Source organism: Neodiprion fabricii, chromosome 2 (genome assembly GCF_021155785.1).
Source record: "Neodiprion fabricii isolate iyNeoFabr1 chromosome 2, iyNeoFabr1.1, whole genome shotgun sequence".
In the NCBI taxonomy this organism is placed as follows: domain Eukaryota; kingdom Metazoa; phylum Arthropoda; class Insecta; order Hymenoptera; family Diprionidae; genus Neodiprion; species Neodiprion fabricii.
Window position 1 is genome coordinate 41557874 of NC_060240.1, and position 19509 is coordinate 41577382.

Below are 19509 nucleotides of genomic sequence, written 5' to 3' on the forward strand. Positions count from 1 at the left end.
ATTTCGGAAGAACTCAAAGTTTGTCCAGAAAGTTGGAGAAATGAAAGTCTAAACACGAGGCACCTGCACGGGTTAACGGTGCTGTATCTGTGTGAAACTTTTGCGAGTTTCGTGATAGAAAAAAATTCTGTAAAAGAAATTTTGCTATTCCATGTGAAAATGCTGGCATTTTTCTTTCCCTTTCAGGCGCTCCGGGTAATGACGAAAGTAATGAAGGAATGCTGGTACCAAAACGCGGCTGCCAGGCTGACCGCACTCAGAATTAAAAAGTCAATAGCCAGCTATTGCACCATCGAAGACATCAAGTAAATAATAATTGTATGAAGAAGAAAAAATAATAAGTGACTAAAGTACCTTTACGATTGAACAGATACTAGGTAAAACTACTAAAAAAAAAAAAAAAAAACGAAGTGACACAGTGGTTTTGCTAAATCACGTGACATTCCTTAGTTGGTTCTTTATTGTTAACACTGATTGGGTGTTGAGTGAATGTAAATTTTTTTTTTAATACATTACCTCCCACGAAAAGATGAAGAAAGAAGATGGAAAGAAGATGCGGTCATTCAACTACACGAGTAACATCGATGATGTGGGGAAAAAGTCGGTCTTCCGTTTGACAAACGAACGGTGTATATTACTAATAGAATAGGGACTGATATAATGGTTATCACGAGCTGATTTAGGATAGTTTTTGTCATTTGATGCGGTCTTGACCTAACTGGTTCCAAGACTTTGACGGGAAGCTGCTCAGGATATTTTCAATAGAATTTGAACCAAACAATAAAAAGGTTTGAAATCAGATGCGGTGGCAGAAGAACTTCGAAGGGTATATTGGACTAAATTTCTTGGATTCGGCCAGCAAGTCCTCGGTCGATTGAGATAGATTGTCGCCGCGGCACGTAGTTTGATCTCCGAAAAGATGCGTCCTAAGACGTTTTAGTAATCGGTACTGGGACACATTTATACTGTGTAAGACTGTCAATGGAGGAGAGTAGTATACCATACCGAGATTGTCACGTGCGAATGGTATTGCAGGTAATTCAGGGAATACGATGACTTTTGCATATCCGCTGTCTTACTCTGAGGATTAACATAAGTATTTTCTCTTTTACCAATTTTGCCCAACTTTTTTATACAAAGTCTTTGAAAAATCGAAACACTAAGGGTGAGAGAGAGAGAGAGAGAGAGAGAGAGAGAGAGAACGCGAGAGGAGCGGAGGGGGAGGGACAGCTAGATTCTTTAGCGTCGACCGTGTTTGCGTCTATTGCGAGCAAATTGAAATTGAAGGCTGCTTGGTAATTGCGCGAGAGAAATATAGAGTTACATGGAGGGAACAAGATTGAGAATGAATAGAAATAAAAATTTAAATAGTTTTGTTTAATACATAAACATAAATGTCTATTTTTTAGAGTACTTTATTTTTTAGAAAATTTTTTGATAATTGGTAAATTGTGGTTCCGGAAAATGAAGTATTAGGTCGAATAAGTTTTCCTTGCCAAAGAGGACAAGGGGATTCACTTCGAATTGATAAAATTACAATTAGTCCATTTCTGTTTGCTTGCTAGGACGTATGGTATGTCGTGACTCTTGGGGAGATTGCGATTCACGGAAACAGATCTAAATGGGCAAATATAACACTATAATAACGAGAGAAAATAATGGCCGCTATCAGAAATGAATTCATCTATAATAAACAGCCGAACGTGATTCTTGACGAAAGGTGTAAATATTTGAGAGAGACAAGACAAAGGTAGAAGTAATTTCTAGAAATATGAGAAATAGATATATTGCATACATATAATTCTATACATACATACGTACATACATAGATACACACACATATATCTATCCAAGTAAATAATCTGTCATTCTGCACTTACAAGATATCATATATGTATATATATATTATACGTGTATATATATATATATGCATGTGTGTGTATGTGTGTAGATGTGTGGTCGCGTGCGAGAGAGAAAGAGAAAGAGAGTGCATGTGCGTGTCTCAGTATAAATCGAAGCCGCAACAATATCTTACACAAATGGAATGAATAATCTTTGTCATCCAATAGTCAAGTTAAAGTCTGCAATATCACAATGGAACCTAAAGTACTGGAAACCTAGAAAACAAAATCATATTTTTATACCATTTATTTCTTTCCTAACTATTGTTTTATGTTTTTTCACACAACAAATGGGGCCCAGTGAATTTTGCATCAACACATTGTGCTCTCAGCGTCGCTTGGTTGAAGATTGATTCCAGTTCGGGCAGGCTGTTCGATCGTTTGAAAGACAAAAGCTCCCGTGGCACAAGTGCATTTTACCCTCTGATACTGATAATTTCACACACATACCCTTATTTAATACATTCCTGGAATACGTAGGTTAATTTAATGAATGAATAATACTCGATAATGTTTTGCCGCTCGGTGTTACTTTTTCACACGGCAAATGTTGCCGAATCGTTGGAGAAGTACCACCGATGGGTCACCCTACAGATTTCTACCACTAGTACAATGATGTGCCAATACATGATCGAAGGTTCACTAAAGCCGTAACTAATAATAATGTCACCACGCGTATACGTTTTTAACGACTTGCGAATGGCGCAAGTCTATGCTCCCTTTTTAATAAAATTCGCTGAGGATAATATTGGCTGGGCCCCTGAACGAACAGTCTGATCTTTATTCTGATACAAAACGAAACTGCCAATTGTAGAATCATCCCTCAACGCCTCCACAAACCTGGTACAAAACAAAAAGCAATTACACTTTAGGAATTGAAAGTTTTTTATTCCATGTTTTTCTCTTTTATCTTTGAAGCCGATATCTCACATTCGTATTATAGTTCAATTACACCGAGTTCAATTTACGGCCATTAATGCATAGCACGAAATCACTTCGAGATGTGAAAAAATCCCACAGCACTAGGATGCTTGCTTACTGCTTAAACTTGTCTAAATGTAGAATTTCATATGAAGTCTTAGTCCGATCAGTAAAGAAGAAGAACCTCATGTTGTGTTTTGCAATAGAGCTTATGCCTTCAAGAAGCAATCATTTTCTGTAAACCGGATTCATTTCAGACGAGTAAAAAGGATTTCGTACAGAAAGTATAGTGAACTCTTGAATGAACATCACCTGTTTTCGATAAAATTCATTGCTTATAAACACCTAATCAATATCTTCAGTCGATCGCGATAGTGAAACATTATAAGTGTCTCCACCACGCATAAATAATGTATTTCAGCGTGATGGAATTAATTGGTATTACTCATTTGGCTAAAAAAAATTATCTCTAGTATATACCACCAATCCTTTCAAAACTATGCTGCATAATCTTCGTACTCCATCTGTTGTACACTTTTTCCAATTTCTTACCGTTGAGATCCAAACTTACCAATTATAGGTATTTTCCTTGAATATGGTCCAAATTTTAAATGACACAGTTTTCGTTGCCCTCCCTGCCTGTTGGGAAAACGTTATATATTCCATCATCACCATTATTCTTATAAACATCGTCATGTTAAGTGCCGTCCATTGCAGTACCTACCGATGAAACATTTTTCAATCCTTTCCTCAATCGCGTTACGCTATGAATTGAATTAGTTGGTGGATTCTCAATTTTTTTGTCTGGTCTCAAACACGCGTGGTGTCTTTCCATTTTGTAACCTGAATTTGGATCAATACGGTATTACGTATTTGCCAAAATAAGTATATATGTAAGCATTTCAGTGCTTTCTACCTGTTCCATTGCACTGTAAGAACAAGCTTTCGAAAGAGTGATGAACTTGGAAAAGTCCTGCCATGCATTGGCATTGGCTGATAAGAGTTTACTGTACGCAGATTATACATTTTTCATTCTATAACCCTATCATTGTCTACCTTATCTGTATGATATAACTTGTAAATAACGGTGTAAATGTTTATCACAACGATTGTAATTAAAAAAATAATTATTACTTTCACTCCTATTACTATTAAGACTATTATTGATTACAAATATTATAATTTTTGCATATGATTTGGTAGCTGTTTATTTGTTGTAAAATATATTTTAGTAGTAATGAATATATGTTTTGCGATCCCAAATGTTAGGTGGTAGTCAGTTACGTCGTGTGGTATCGTTGCTTGCGGGGAAATGTTTTGAAAAACTTAATCTCAGTCTTTAACGAGCCCTGACTAAAATCGTGATAGGACATTGCAGGACTCCGAAGAGGTATTGAACCCGGATGGTCCTGGCGTTTTTTTTTTTTTTCCTATGCCCAGTAATATCTTGCTGAGTTTCGGCTTTGTGCAGCTTTAACAAAACCTTACACGTCCCAGTGAGATTTATGCCGTGCCAAGCTGTGTGTAAATATGGGGCTTATACTCTGTCCTACTTTGCAATCGAGTACATTTAAGTATTTGCAAAGCGAGGTGCGATGAGTAACCCAGTAAATATGGCTGCTGATTGGGTTGTTGGGAACAAATACCTTTCGAGCAACACTGCATTTTCGACGAGTTACCGATATTTATCAAACAATTCTTAAAGTGTGATTGAAGCTTGGAATGATTTTTGGAATCGAATGGCCTTTAATGAATTTATATTTAAGTAATAATCGGTGAAAATAAATGATACAATTAGCTATATAATATTGTAGAATGCTAATATTAATATAACCCGTTAAGAGATAAGAAAGAGGAATGAGAAAAAAATTACAATTACGAAAAGTACGAAAAAAATAAAATTTAGAAATAGAAGTGATAAGGAAGAAAAAAAAAAAAATTAAAACATGTATTTTCAGAATTTAAAGTTTTTCTTTGGTCTAGCAATTTTTGTAATGCACATATTGTAATTATAACGTCTAAAACTCTTATAAATAATATTACTGTAATCGTAACGTGGGGTGAGTGATAGTGGTATGAAAGAGTCTTAAGGATTCAAGAAGGGTAACCACAACATCTACACATTAGAGTCTCCTTATACATCGTGCATGCAGAGAAGAAAGTTCTTACTCACACATAAACCGGGCACAGGAAAACAAATTCGAACTCACTGGGGATGAGAGATATTAACGACAACAGAGTCAGGGCGGCTAGGTGGTCTAGTGGAGTAAGGCTCCGGTCAAGCATCTCTAGACGCCAGGTTCGATTCCTGGCTCCGTCGTTAATTTTTCGAAATCACCAATTTTTCGAATTTACATTCTTTCAACAAATATTCTCTCGTAGATAAATGATTTGCACATCCGCATATCATTCAATAGACGGCATTGCTTGTCTTACGGGCTTCTCATCGGAAGCAAGGATTCGAAAAGGGTAAACTCAACATCTACACATTAGAGTCTCCTTATACATCGTGCATGCAGAGAAGAAACTTCTTACTCAGTCTTGACATTGTTACAATAGACCTACGTACCTAATGATACCGTCACGTTTCACCCGTAGTTGAACGGGAAATGATATTTTCGACACGAAAATCTGATCAAACTTGGTTGAAAAGTGTGCAAAAGATTAGAAAGGAAAAACTCACCAGTTTCTGACGTATATTCTCTTGTGGCTATCTTATGTATTATAGGTACATATAATTATGTCGGGTTTTTGTATGAAATTATCAGCAAAGAATAAATTAATTGCAGCATATCGAAGACGGTACCAAAAAAAGAGAAACTTATGAATAATTCATATGACCATGCCTTCATTGAACACACGCGGTCCAATCACTTACCATGCACAATTCTCACCGTAAGATTACTTACACCCTTAGCCATGCGTCAACTCGTGAAAATTCCTATATCATTTTTATACGATACTTGACACATTTTATGTACACATTCAATAATTATTCAATTGCTGAACAAAATTTTTCCCATTTTTTCCGCGTATAAAATGATAATCGAATTTATTTAAGCAAGAATGTCTGTTGAAGCATCATACAAATGAACGGTACAATAAGACCGTAATTTAAATAGTGCATTCTTGAAATTGCGAAGACATTGCAAAGTGCAGTAAGCAGATTTTCGTACACCTCGATATGAGAAAATATCATCATTACGGGTACTGCTATCTAATGTTACTCCTTTCTCGACTGCGTTAAACGCGTACCTCAAATATCACGCCTGCGCCCTGCCGAAATGGTGGAATTACTGATCTATTGGGTGGTTAGCTTCAATTTGTACAAAAGTTCTACAGGGAAAGCGTTATACTTTGGGCATTGTCGTTGCTGTTATTATAAATCCCAATGAAGGACGATAAAGAGACTGAGTAAAATTCTAAAATTTGTTCAGAATTAGTATTTGACGTGTACGTACACAAGGAATTAATTCCTAACAGCCAAAATATTTTTTTATTCTATTACAATGCTCATGCAGTGCCTAGACTCAAGATTTTCGAGTTTCTGGATTCAAAAAGTTTTAAAATGCTTGGAAAAATGTTCGCTTACACCATACTTTTTGCAATTATTTCCCGACTGTCGTACGTAAAACGTACTTTTTTTCTTCTGCGAGTGATTTTTCCTTGTAGCTCGATGTCAAGTTAGCGTGAGAACAATTTTTTCGTTTTCTTCCGGAAGCATACGACAAATGCCTGTTGGAGAAAACCTAGATCTATCTACACCACCAGTTGTTTCATGTTGCGAAGAAGGCATGTTATTTAAATTTTTTTTGATCGATTACAATCGACATCATATTTACGTAAACAACTATTGATGACATTCCAACCAGGTAGATGGTATCACTGTCGCATAGCCGAATAGATAGAATCGATGATCGGGTAAGGTAAGGGTTAACAAGATCAAGATAGTATAAGACTTTCAATGTCAACTGATTTTTAACTGATCTCTTTTTATAAATTTATCACATTTGTTTTGTCGCGTGGATACTACGATGGTGGGGGGGGGGGCATGACCATATAAAATTACCAGTGCGCAGTTCCTATATCAAGTAATACGAGTATGTTCTATAGATTCAGATTTGTAATTTTATTGCGAGATGCCGGATGTTGAAAATTCGTATTTCCGCAGTTACTGGTTTCTTATTGCTCGAATTATAACTCGTATGCGGTTAGTTCTAGTTACCTCAGATCTTTCACCACAAATATCGTTCCAGATGGACTATTTTTTTTCATAAAATTATTCGCCCTCCCGTTAATATGCCGGATAGATATGATAATGACAGGTAAACTTGAGACTTCACTGAAAAGATTGCGGCTTGGTGCTGTGGAAACCTCGACGTACAGGTACAATGAGTAAATACTTAACATTATGTACTGGTCCGTATCTGTAAGTCTAATGTTGTTAGTAAATCGAGAGCCGTGTTGAATCGTGGCTTTCGTTAATTTTGTCTTAATGTCTTAATTAATTGTAATCTCACGAACACATTAATACTATACGATGATGGTTGCACCAAACTGCGGCGACTATTGGAATTCGGTTAATAACAGTTATACGTACATATTATTATGAATAATGATTTAATATGTTCCATGGTTTTACTTAATTTCTCACTATTGCCAGGAAGGAAGTAACTATACCTCTGCAATGAATACAAGCGAATGCAGTGTACGAGTAAGCAGGGGTTGTATCTTACGGCTTGGATTTATACAAAAAATATTGGGAAATCTTTATTCAGTAACAAGACCAGTGCTCCGGAGCAGCGATGAACAATAATTATTGTTGTTGTTGCTATTGTATATGTATATGGAAGATTCTCCAATTTTTTTTTTTTATGTCGTACGTACGTGTTTCAGTTTATTATTAAATTAAAGATGACATAAGCTATTGTATATGTCGTACAGTGAAAGAGTTGTGTATGGGCAATAGTACCTATCTATAATATAGACAATAGAATAGAATAGAATTATTATTATTATTATTATTTAAATACAAGTATGTATAATAGACGTATGTGTTTTTGTTTTTTCTTTTACTTAGTTTATAATTATAATGATATATCTTAGTAATTGATGATCTTTAAATGACGCGCTTCTTCGGGGACGAGAATTACGTCGCAAGTTGGTGTTATATTATACGTATAGTTTTATTCTTCGTTTCGTTTACACTCGGATAGAAACAGTTTCTGAAGCTGGAAGGTTCTCCTTTGGCTTGGGCCGCAGCAGCCTCTCGCCCATCCATTAGCAATATCTGGTATATCTGATGAACTCCCAGCTGCCAATGATCGTTGTACAAAGTTGTTCGTTGTTATTCGGAAGTGCCTGTGAAATCGATTGAAAACGTGAAAAAAGTGCCGGAGAGAGATAGTCGAATGACATGAAAAAGAATGTGCGATTGTTCAGCGCCGACGAAGCAATCCAGTCGATGGACTGTTTCAAAACCTACGTGATAGTGATGATGACGGTGTGGTGTCAGAGCTGCGATGGGTTGTGCTGTGGCCTAAACGTCCTGCCTCGTCTCTTGCACGAGGTATACCTGAGACCCGGGCACCGTCGATGTGGTTACGAAGCTGCGGTGCTTGGCACGGATCAAGGTCAGGTTGCTCTCGGCGGTGTCGGCGCGGTCCTCCGCGGCCTCAAGTTCACGCTGGAAGCGGCGCACCCGCGTAACGCTCTGCTGGGACATGCCCTCCTGTTCCTGGAGCTGCCTCTTGTAGATGTTGACCTTTTGCGACGACTTGTCTAGTGCCTCCTGGAGGAGGGCGATGTTCTTCGAGTCCTCCTCTACCTGGATCATCACTTCCTTGATGTTGCGCTCCTTCTTGCGAAGGATCTTCACGGTCTCTGCGTGTCTGCGCTTCTCCTCGTCAAGTTCAAGCTCGAGATCACGGATCTGTACGTAGATCAGTGGTTCGTTCAGCGATTAGCGCGAATCGGTATTAACAACGAAGGGGAGAAGAGAGAAGTCAGACGATCGTAGTACTCACCCTGGCTTCGAGTTTGCTGATGATGCGCTTTCCGCCGACGATAGCGTTGGCCTCAACTTCCTCAAGTCGAATGGACAGGTTCTTCACTTCGATCTCCAGAGACTTTTTGACAGCCTCAATCTTCACGATACGCTCCTGCTCGTCGTGCAGGATTTCAACGGTATGCTTGAGTTCGGTCTGGACGCGCTGGAACCGTTCGTCGCTAACGCGTAGCTCCTTGGTAACTTCCTCGTAGTCTCCAGCGAGGGTGGCCAATTCCTGCTCAATCTTCGCCCTGGCTGAGGAAATGTTCACGTTGATCGTTGTCAGCTCGTTGATACGGCTAACCGACTCCTCGTACTGCTGCTCGACAGATCTCTTCGCGCGAAGGGCCTAAAGACGAGAGAAGAATGAGCGCTTGTTTCTCTTCATCACACCCTTGCGGTTACGAATATTTGACTATCACCAACTTACAGACTCGTAGTTGCCGCGAATTTCCTCGAGCTCCGAAGTCAGGGATAAGAGACGGCGCTGGCTGATGCCGAGTTGGTCCAAAGTCACCTGCAGCTGGCGCTGAACCTCGTCGTAGTGCGATTGCAATTCCTGAAAACAGCATTGTCAATTATTTATCTGTATTTTTTTGTTTGTTGTAATTACTTGTGTCTCGAACGATTTCGCCGTTCAAAGAGATCACTTTCAAGTTTTCCTTACCGTCAATGTCAGGGATTGCTTCTTGATCGTCTTCTGCAGATCGATGTTGCTCTTGTTGGCAACATCCAGGGAAAGTTCCAATTCGGTAATTTGGATCTGCAGCTTCTTCTTGACGCGAGCTACTTCGGACTTCAACTTGGTCTCGGCTTCGACGACGCGGGCGTTTAGCTGTTCGATCTCAATGCTGGTCTGTTTGCTGTTGGAAAATAACAAGTTTGTTTAACAATAAGCCTGCAACTCCAGAAGTTATTTCTGGATAGAGAATCGGTCCATTGTCAGACAATCAACACAATTATTCACAAAGAGAGATAGAAACGTTGTAGTGAGAAGGATTGGGGACTACATCGTAGAGATTTGTATTTTGGTTTTGAACTCCGTTTCATGGGTACTTGCGATTGGATTATTTTACAAAACCAGATTTGTGTTATTTTCGTCTGGGGACTAGTTTCTATATGCCTAGCGATCACATAGATCCCGTGCCAAAGTCTGTCTACCTCTTGTCTAAGAAATAGCCGCTCGACTTCTGCTCGAATTCCTTCAGTTCATGGCTGAGGTTGTCGAGAGGCTCCAGGAACTTCGGATCGTCCCTGGCCATCCGCGCTCTGTTGCTCATAAATTGTGAGTGCATCCTGTCATCCATAAGGACGTGTACAGCATTTCTTTGAAATTTCCTTATATCTGCCAATTCCTGGCTTTGCGAAAGATTCTGCAGAGCGTCAGCTTTCAAATGAAACTCTATAGCCTTGGCAGATTTTCCGCGTAAACGCCTGCCATGCTCCAGAGCATCCTTCACCTCTCTCATAGTCTGAACGTCCTGCAGAGATCCAAGTTCCAAATCGCTCATGATTTTTCGCTCTATTTCTCGGGACTCGCTTCTTGGACGCACTTGAACGGGTCTGCAGATGACACGTTTCCTCGGAAAAATTTCTTTCGTTACGTGACTCGCGTGAATTGTTTTTGAAAGGCTGAAGTCCGAACGCTTGGCAACCTTAAGATTACGTTTCTAAGGTTAGTTAGTGAAAATCAATTGAATGTTTTTTATAGCACAGAAAAAAAAAATTCCTATGAAGCATGTGCAAGTAGCCCTGGCTTTTACCCAGCACTCCGAAAAGTATCACGAACAAAGAAATTTCATCGACAACGATTTCTTCACACGCGGTTTGCAATTATACTTCGAAGCATTTAGTAGCCAGGCATAGATATTCGCGTATTAAAATAATTTGCTGCAAAAATCACTACGGGCTACCGACTTGGCACCGACTTCACAGAGCAGCTTTGCTTTCTGTCCAAAATGGAATCGAACGGATTTCGTCAGCGTTACCATTCCGTATTAAACGACCAGGCCGACTGGCGTGTCGAAATTTCGTCGGTTCTTCACTTTGCTAGTCTTGGCTGCGGGGAATAGCGATATAAGGCGTTTTCCGTTTAACAAATCTCAAACACTCGAAACCCGCACGTGGAACCTAGAGCTTTGACCGGTTTAATTTCTCGCTGACGCCGTAGTGGCAGCTTAGTCGAATTCGTTTATAAATATTCAAATAATCAACGCTGATTACCGCGAGTGTATGATTCCATTAGCGTAAATCACGATGCGCTATCAGACTATCAGAGACTCAGAGTGCACCTTCCGCTGAGACGAATTTAGAATTGAAAAGGTCAAGTCGCCACCGAGTCGCGTGCCAGTTTGTAACACCACGCTTTCCTTTGGTTCCTCAAAAATCCTTGACGTTGCGTTTAAAAGAACTTGCGGAGAGGGTTTACCTTAAATGTACTTAGATGATCTTTTGCCTGCACCTCCGCGTCAACCGCCAATCGTTGTAGATCTCTCGGCGTGTAAGTCTGCACCTTTTTGTCCTCCCAGAGCGCGCGACTGTCCGACCACGGGAGGTGGGGATACTCGGACTTGGCTCTGGCTCGATTTTCTCGCTCATCGATGTAATCGATCATTGGTTGGTAGTAGTTGATCCCGTATGCATAGTTCTTGTTGTAAACGAATGTTGGCCTATGCCGCCATTTCGGTTCTAACGGCATATGGGAGAGCGGCACATGCGACGCCATTCTGAAGTTTCCTCGTAGCGTCAGCTGTCACCGTTTCTTCACCCACCTCTTTATAGTGTCTTTTCTGTTCTATTTTTCAACTTCAATCCTTGTGATTTTTTGTGCAACGTTATCCTCAGGTATTACTGAATTATTTCACCATCTGTTATTTGTGACAAACGCTTCAGGGGTGCGATCTTTTCCTGCCTAGCATCCCTACTGAAGTTAAAAGGTGCCAGACTGACAGCTGCGCGGTATGTGCAGGACCTGCTCTCGTGACACAGGCACACGTATGCTAACTGACGTTTAAGTAAAATTGAAGCACGTCGTCATGCAGGGGTTTCATTTGTAGCTTTTTCATTGATTGCTTAATAGGGTTGAAACGCTGTGTGTAGCCAATCAGAGTCTCTCTCTCTCTAATAAATGGACCATGTCTTCACAAAAGCATACCTCAGTATTAATAGAGAGATGTGATGACAGCCTCGTGCTAGATATCTGGTAGCTTTCTCATACCAATTATGTCCTGAGCAGTGTTTTACATATAGTGATGAAGTTTTTTTTTTTTTTTTTAACAAGTACCATATATAATAAGAGAAAATATTAATGGTTCAAGGATATTCTGGGAAGGCTCCATGTATCATGACTTGACCCATCGAATTGTCCTTTTTTGATCACCATCAGTTGCCAATATTGATCATTTGTTTTTATACGATAACCAAGAGACTCTTCTAAATTACTTACATGAGTAATGAGTATCCGACTACGCCGACAAATATTCGTCACTTCTCACCCAAGATATGTAATATCTTCTGTAGATAATTATTTGAATGTGTGTCACGTAAATGTCCGATGTAAATAGCTGATGATGAATCAGAAGACAGCGTAACAATCGAATAAAAATAATCAAGATTACATCAGCCATAGGATGCCCCGAGCCAAAACATGATACCCTCTAGCATACGATCAATGTATTGACAGATGTTGGGTGAGCAGCGGTAGCGCACGTTATCGATCGGTTATACCATTACCGTCTTGCCGAAAGAATCAGTTTAGTCGTAGATGCAAGATCTAACATTGAAACAACGATTTGCATTGATAGCACGCGTCCATTTCGGTAATTATTAAAATGACTCGATCAACGCGTTCCTGTAAACTTTCTGTTACTAGGCCCGATCTTGAAAAACATCCACCTACCGGAACGCTTCGAACTCCTCGTCCTTCTCCGCGAGGCGACGCTCAGCCTCGTGACGGAACTGGCTAAGCTCAGCAGCCAAACGCTGAGAGCGCTGTTCCTCCACCTTGCGGCCCTATTTTTTGGAAAGAAGGATTCAAATAAGCGATGCAGTTAATATCGTGGAGATTAGACCCCTTGCAAATATACTCACTGCTTCGGCTTCCTTGTATGCGGCAGCCAACTCCTCGCGTTCGTTCTCCAGGCGACGAAGTTCCAATTCCAACTCGTGTAGGCGTCGGTTCATGTCTGCCAGCTGGTTCTTAGCGTCGGATAGATCGTCTGCAATAATAAAGGTAGGAGATGTAACGCGTTCCAATGGATAACTTGAATAGCTTTGCATTACAAACCTGCAAGCTTCTTGTTCTCGCGACCCAGTTGATCTTTCATTTCGCGGGTCTTGTCGAGCTCAGCATTCGTACGTTGCAGTTCCTGTTGCTTGTTGCGCAGGTCGCGTTGAGTTTGCTCGTACAGCTGAACAGTTTCTTCCAACCGTGACTTAAGCTCGATGTGGACCTTCTCCATATGTTCTACGCGTTTCTGGAGCTCCCGAGCTGTTCCATTGGCCTGGAAACGACGTAACAAGGTTATCGCTGAATCTTCCGAGAGTATGTTAGAAAATGATATGAATAACGCTGGATTAGAAAGAAAGCCAATCGCACCTTCTCGAGATCGATAATGAGAACCTCTACTTCAGACTGTAGACGTGACTTTTGCTTCTCCAAGTTGTTGATCTTCACCAGAAGGGTCTCAATTTGTTCCTCCTGTTCCTGAATGCGAGCTGAGTACTTGCGGCGAAGTTCCTCAACCTGTTTTGCAAACGAAGATGTTCGTGAAAAATTACGAGGTTCAAGAATCAATAGATTAACTGACCTCTTCAGCGCGAGCATTCGCCTCGGTCTCATATTTGGACCTCCAGATGGACACCTCACCGTTGGCCTTGACAAGCTGACGTTCCAGGTCTAGACGAGCCTCGGATTCCTCTTCCAGTTGTACGCGGACAGATTCCAACTCGACTTCGACCTACAAGTGATTGTGTTATGATCCAGAATCAATTGCCACTCTTGATTTACTATATCACCTGCAATTGCAGGCGAATCTTGCACCTCAAAATGTCGTTATTTTGAAAATACCTGATGAAGAGAGGCTTCAACCAAAGAACGACGGCGTTCCTCATCCTCAAGGCGGCGTCGGGCATCTTCAAGTTGGCTCGCAATCTGTGACTTCAGGTAAACAACGTTCTCGATGTTTACCTAAAATTTATGAGTAGACCATTATTATCTTGAAGTTGCTCGGAAAAGTATCGAGAGGACGGGATAGGGCCCAATACACGTGTAATAATGGTCCAAGTGGAACCCCAGCACTTGCCTTCAGGTCTTGGACTTCCTTGGTGAGCTCGATATTTTCTTGGGAGAGACGGGTCTTGTGGCTGGTAATATCCACGATAGTGCGATTCAGTTCCTCGATCTTAACGTTCAGTTCTGAAACGTGAATCTCTAGCTTCTCGACTGTCTTGATGGACAGGAGCTTCTCCTTCGTCACGGAGTCTACCTGGGCGAGCAGCTCGTAAACCTCTTGCTGGAATTTTCCCTTCTCTTTGTCAGCTCTGAAAGTGAATAAAAGTTTCCAATCTGAGATACTCGGTGTTTCTGTGTACGAATTGGAAGTCAACCGATGGATTTGTGAACTTTTAAATCCCACTTCGCATCCTGGCTTTGTTAATCTGTGCAGTGGTAAATCAACGGGTGATACATTTTTTGGGAAAAATTTCTGTAAGCTCGTAACCACCTACGCAATGCGCGTGGAAAGGTGTAAGGTGTAAGGTGTCAGCCATTCGGTTTCGAGTAAAGTGGGGGATAGTCGTGGACCGGTGGCGTGGACTAATATGGCGCGCCAACGTTGGTTGCGGCATGCTTTAGACTCCCGGGGTTAAAAATAGTCATAAGCAGAGCGACTGAGAGGGAAGAAGAGAAAGAGCGCCCTGTAGTTGGACTCGCTATTTTAACGAGAGTGAGCACCGCGGCGACGTTGCCCTCCTCAGCCACGATGCCCGTTCAACAGGTGAACTATGCGTCCCTTTTTTCAGAAATTATTGTTGGTTTTCTAATTCTTCCGATGTGGACTTATAGTACGTGCGATAGGCAATTTGATAAAAAAAAAAAAACGTTTCACATGTTCACCAGAATATGAAGTCCGAGCTATTGGTCCAAATAGAATTTCGACAAGGTCAATTTTATCGATCTATACTCTTCAAGGATGGAGATATTATTACTTATGTCGATTTAGTCACCCAGTCTGTATCGTTTCAAAATTAGAACCATAACGAATTCCCGAGATGCTTCAAACCTTACATTTCACAGCTCGATACGATGGCATCGTCGACACGTGACAACTGTCATTCGCTGTTGGGCTTCTGTCTAGAGCTTTCCAACCCGGAAGTCGTTACAACAGGAGGAAGGCTCCAGTGAAAGACAACATTCCGCGACTTTGTTTTCGTGGAGTGTGTCGCAGACATGCAGAAGCAAAAATAGATGACTGAGATTCTTCTTGCTCTCATATGTCGATTGTATGTATGCCAGAGCGAGTCGTAAGTCCATTGCAAACTGGTGACCATAATATTAACATCTCGACAAATTGGGAGATGGACATATTATGTCACTCTCGAACCTGTACCAGAAATAGTATTCCGCCAAAACAATTAGCGGGGACACTTATTATCCGTTGACGTCCTTGTAACATTGTGTTCGATACACGCCGGTCGCTGGGACGATAGTCTATGTTTAGAAACTGCCGGACGCTCTATGTATTTCAGGTGTGGAGACTTCTGTGCTTGGACCCTGGCCAGCCACGGAGGCATACGCTTTGAAATTTTCAGATATTTTCCACGGACTAGCTATATTTACCTTAGATACCGTATGTGAATCACCGGGGTGGATGTAATTTCTTATTTCCATGTTACCCGAGCGGTGCGTCGAGCAAGCGCCGATGAATCACGCTGGAATCGTGAGCGGACTCGTGACACCTTTTTTGATTTGGATTTTTTTCAATTCTCCCACTAATACTAATTACCCACGACATCAGCCCTGTCCAGAGCAACATGGGACGAGGAGATTAAGATTGACTTCTGGGATTCTTTACCCACCTGGCACGAGCCTTGGAGAGTTGATCGATTTGATCCTGAAAGTCGGAGACGACTTCCTGGTGCTTCTTGCGGAGAATGTGTGCGGTTTCCTCGCTCTCCAGGTGAACATCCTCAAGAAGTTTACGAAGCTTCGCCAACTCCGTGTCCCTCTTTCTGTTGATCTCAAACTAAAATAACGCAAGAATGTCGTATTGTACGGTGGTAAGTCATACGCAATGGTTTCTGACTTGCACGTGATACTATATTCATCCCATGCATATAGCTGTCATTCAAAGATGCAACATCTTACCTGAGATTCGGCACCGCCCTCAGCTTCCTCAAGGCGCTCGGACAATTGAATTACCTGCACGCTCAGGTCGGCGCGCTCGCGTTCGATCTGCAAAACGGAACAACTCCGTTAATCTCTAAAATTAACCAATGCAATGAGGGCAGAACGGTATCCAGGCACGAAGGTATCATCGGAGTGTTCAAGTTCTCTTATTAAGTTATAAACCCTTATGAGACGTACCGATGCGTTTCCATTTCGCGAAAATCCAGTGATCCGCAAAATTTGATATCACGCTAATGATGACGCGACGGTACTGATCCCCTTGGGGTGCGCATGACGTCATATTCCTTAAATAGCTTCAGTCTAATTTCGGTTGGCCGACTCACTTCTAGAGTAGCTTTATTAATATTACGAATACAGAAACCGTCATTTCGCTTGTCTTTTAAATTGCGTAACCTTCTGTACCTACAAGATATTTGTCACCTGACTTTGTTCATGCGATGCGGATAATCGTTTCAACATCGTTCACCGTTTTAAAACTTATCGATAACTTAAGCGCCGCTTGAACGGCGTCGCTGATGCGTATACTTGAAACTTGCGATCCAAGGACCACTTCGGAAGTGGTAAGTATCTCCGTTGTGCCGAAAGGTATTCCATGACGGACCTTGCCGACAAAATTTTTCCCCGTACGCATCAACCGCAGCTCTTGGCAATTGCTCAAGTTACGCGAGCCTAGGCCCAATCAGCGGTGGCCCAATTGTTTACGTGAGATACACAGAAACAGAGTCAATCAAAATTAGCTGCAAGCTTAGTACGCTTTAAACGACAAAAGGTTCATCGTACGATCAAAGATCTACAAAGAGTCCACGCGTCGATTTGTTCCGCCTCAGCATCCATGTTGATGTAATTACAAATCGACGACATTTGATATTCGCCAAGATTTCGATTCGACCGGGGGTTAAAAATTTGGTTCATTGGAAATAAGAACGCGTGTTTGAAAGTAAAGGGCCGAACAATTTTTGGGGTAAACTACAATTTTTCAGATTAGCATGAAACATGATGAAAGAATTCAGAATGCGAAGAGCTACTGAAGGCCTGAGCATCTGAAAATAGACACAGCGTGAGCTGGACATTCTTCAACACCTCTTGCCCCCGTACCGTTTCTCCGCCGCCGCCCCCCCTCCCCTTCTGCCAATCTACTAGGTTTTCTTTCTTCCACAAGTTGAAATTCAAATCTTAATACTTGTATAACCGAAAATGAAAAATTTTGCATTTACCGTTAGCGTAAATTTTTCGAAATCGTTATTTACTTGACTCAAGAATTATTCTGCTATGCAGCTGTAGCGTCGATTTCTGATTTCAACACCGACAGATTTTTTTTTTTTCTTTTCTCATGTTCTAGGACAATTTTCAGAAACTCACCCTCTGACGCAACTCTCTCTCAGACTCCAGGTCATCTTGGAGCAGGCGAATTTTGTCCTGAAATGAAAGAATGGATGCATAAAATTAATACGAGGTATGAGGAAAAAATCTGAATTAAAAACGAAACAAAGTTGATCGATTACGCCATATATTTATTTACTTATTTTTAATTATTTTTATTTGATAGTTTCAATTTCAAAATCCACTGCCTTAGCTTACGAAAAAATATTAACTTTTCCCGCTGAACAAAAGTACGTTAGCCTTACTATGATCCAATTATTTTTTTTATCATCATATTACGAATGCATTTAGAATTTCGGGATGATTAATCGTTAAGGTTTTCCGGCGATTAACCGTTACCGTTGTATTATTTAAAAATAATCCATTACTATTTTCGGACTCAGCTATCCGGTAGCCACCGTAGCCGTATCCATCCACTTTTGGTTTGGTCAGTTGCCATTGAGCGTGTCTTTTGGTCACTGAACTTCAATACACATGTTTCTCTCTCACTCTAAAATACGGAACCTCATCATTTTCATTCACTTTTATGGGGCACAGGGTCACGGCAACGACAACCCCGTTTTTATCTTACATTGCATGACGGTGATTCGACAGTGAGATTTCCAGTGCGATTCATAAAATTTTAGTCGAAGAGAGAAGATCCCAATCAATTATTGCTCACAACCGATCCGGTATTTACGTTATGCCAGCGAGCCCGGCAGCCTAGTTCACACTGTTACGTAGTTATTAATCCGCCATTTTGGATAACCAGAATGATGAAATCTACGGCGTGGTCTTGAAAAAATATCTTTCCGGTGGTCTTGAAACCATTCGAAGAAGCATCGCATAGTCCCAGCAAAGGCGATCATCAGACGTTCCACTTTCTTTTATTGAATCTTACGGTTTCACAATACCTTCATAATCACTCACACAAAAGTTTTCCGCAATTTGGATACACTTTGCTCGGCTCAAAAAACGCGCTGTGTAACCGGCAGTCGCGGTGCAGATATTGCTCGTTTCCAGCCGCAGATCAGCGTACGCGTATCCACAGTTAGCCGATGATCGAAGGCCTAAATCACTTGGGAAGAGAAGTCGAGAGATGTGTGAAAAAAAATGTGTAACATACCTCGAGTCTGGAGAGAGCGCTCAGGTCGGCGCTGTACTCGATGCTAACATCGGCAGAGCCCGCACCACCCGAAGACCGGTACGTGTACTTCGAACTCTTCGCTACCGCTGAGGAAGACATCTTTATTTATGGACTAGTCGATCGCTGACGTATTATTATATGGGTTCACTAAGAAACGAAGCTTTCCTTTCCTCTTCACTTCTCTTCGTCCGCGGTTAGTCTTATTCAATTGATGGGCGAGGAGTAAGTCTACGTCTGTCCCAGCCTTCGTCAGTCGCTCTGTCGTGTGTTGCGTTTCGGAGCCGACCAGCGCCCTACTCGTAGTGCGCGACCCGTCGTTCGTATGACTCGACGGCAACTCCATGGCCCCGTAAAAACTACCAGCGGCGACGCATGCGTCCTGACCGCTCCGCCCCGTTTCCAAAAACATTGCCAACGTGATCGTGGGACTGAATAATTTCATATCTGCATCAAATCTTCCACGATACCGGACAGACCTAAGGCTGTTGCACCCCCGGCTCGCCTGGGCTCCCGTTCTCCTCATCGCCACTTCTTTCCAGATCGGTCTATTTGAATCGCTGCCAGCGCATATCGCATCCCCTGCAGCGCCTGCCCACCGATAACAGAAAATTCTTCGACCCCGCAGGTTCTGGCCAAACTTTCATCCTTTTCAACCAACTCCTGGTCAATCCATTATCAGATCCGGTCTCTGCGAATCGAACGGCTGGCCAGCATTTTTCACCAG

At 41.5% G+C, this 19509-nt stretch overlaps 3 protein-coding genes across 6 annotated transcripts in view; 1 reads left to right on the forward strand and 2 right to left on the reverse strand.

Moving 5' to 3' along the window:
• LOC124176220 (TGF-beta receptor type-1) overlaps positions 1-4744 on the forward strand; it is a 30982-nt gene extending 26238 nt beyond the window's left edge. For all 4 annotated transcript variants that reach the window (XM_046557179.1, XM_046557180.1, XM_046557178.1 and 1 more), the window contains exon 8: positions 187-4744. In XM_046557179.1, coding sequence (XP_046413135.1) covers positions 187-309 — 123 coding nt within the window. In that variant the 3' untranslated portion in view covers positions 310-4744. The remainder of the gene's footprint in view (positions 1-186) is intronic.
• A 2873-nt stretch (positions 4745-7617) lies between these two features.
• On the reverse strand, positions 7618-19115 carry LOC124176219 (paramyosin, long form-like). The gene is made up of 16 exons (XM_046557177.1): positions 18765-19115; positions 17639-17695; positions 16238-16324; positions 15949-16115; positions 14175-14412; positions 13940-14059; positions 13680-13829; positions 13469-13615; positions 13157-13373; positions 12961-13088; positions 12770-12882; positions 9539-9734; positions 9302-9430; positions 8849-9220; positions 8308-8754; positions 7618-8183 (listed from the first exon to the last, which is right to left on the reverse strand). The coding sequence occupies exons 1-15, from the start codon at positions 18882-18884 to the stop codon at positions 8362-8364; spliced, it is 2634 nt and encodes an 877-aa protein (XP_046413133.1). The 5' UTR covers positions 18885-19115; the 3' UTR covers positions 7618-8183; positions 8308-8361.
• Positions 9648-11821, reverse strand: LOC124176222 (paramyosin, short form-like). Its single transcript, XM_046557184.1, has 2 exons — positions 11300-11821; positions 9648-10526 (listed from the first exon to the last, which is right to left on the reverse strand). The coding sequence occupies exons 1-2, from the start codon at positions 11594-11596 to the stop codon at positions 10029-10031; spliced, it is 795 nt and encodes a 264-aa protein (XP_046413140.1). The 5' UTR covers positions 11597-11821; the 3' UTR covers positions 9648-10028.
• Positions 19116-19509: the final 394 nt, after the last annotated feature.

What these genes read in the sequence shown, in the direction of transcription:
- LOC124176222 (XM_046557184.1), bottom strand. Translation starts at nt 11,596, where the DNA reads ATGGCGTCGCATGTGCCGCTCTCCCATATGCCGTTAGAACCGAAATGG. An exon ending in ATCATCTAAGTACATTTAAG is followed by an intron (nt 10,527 to 11,299) that starts GTAAACCCTCTC and finishes CGTAATCTTAAG; the next exon opens with GTTGCCAAGCGTTCGGACTT.
- LOC124176219 (XM_046557177.1), bottom strand. Translation starts at nt 18,884, where the DNA reads ATGTCTTCCTCAGCGGTAGCGAAGAGTTCGAAGTACACGTACCGGTCT. An exon ending in GCGCTCTCTCCAGACTCGAG is followed by an intron (nt 17,696 to 18,764) that starts GTATGTTACACA and finishes CTTTCATTTCAG; the next exon opens with GACAAAATTCGCCTGCTCCA. An exon ending in CGAGAACAAGAAGCTTGCAG is followed by an intron (nt 13,089 to 13,156) that starts GTTTGTAATGCA and finishes TTATTATTGCAG; the next exon opens with ACGATCTATCCGACGCTAAG.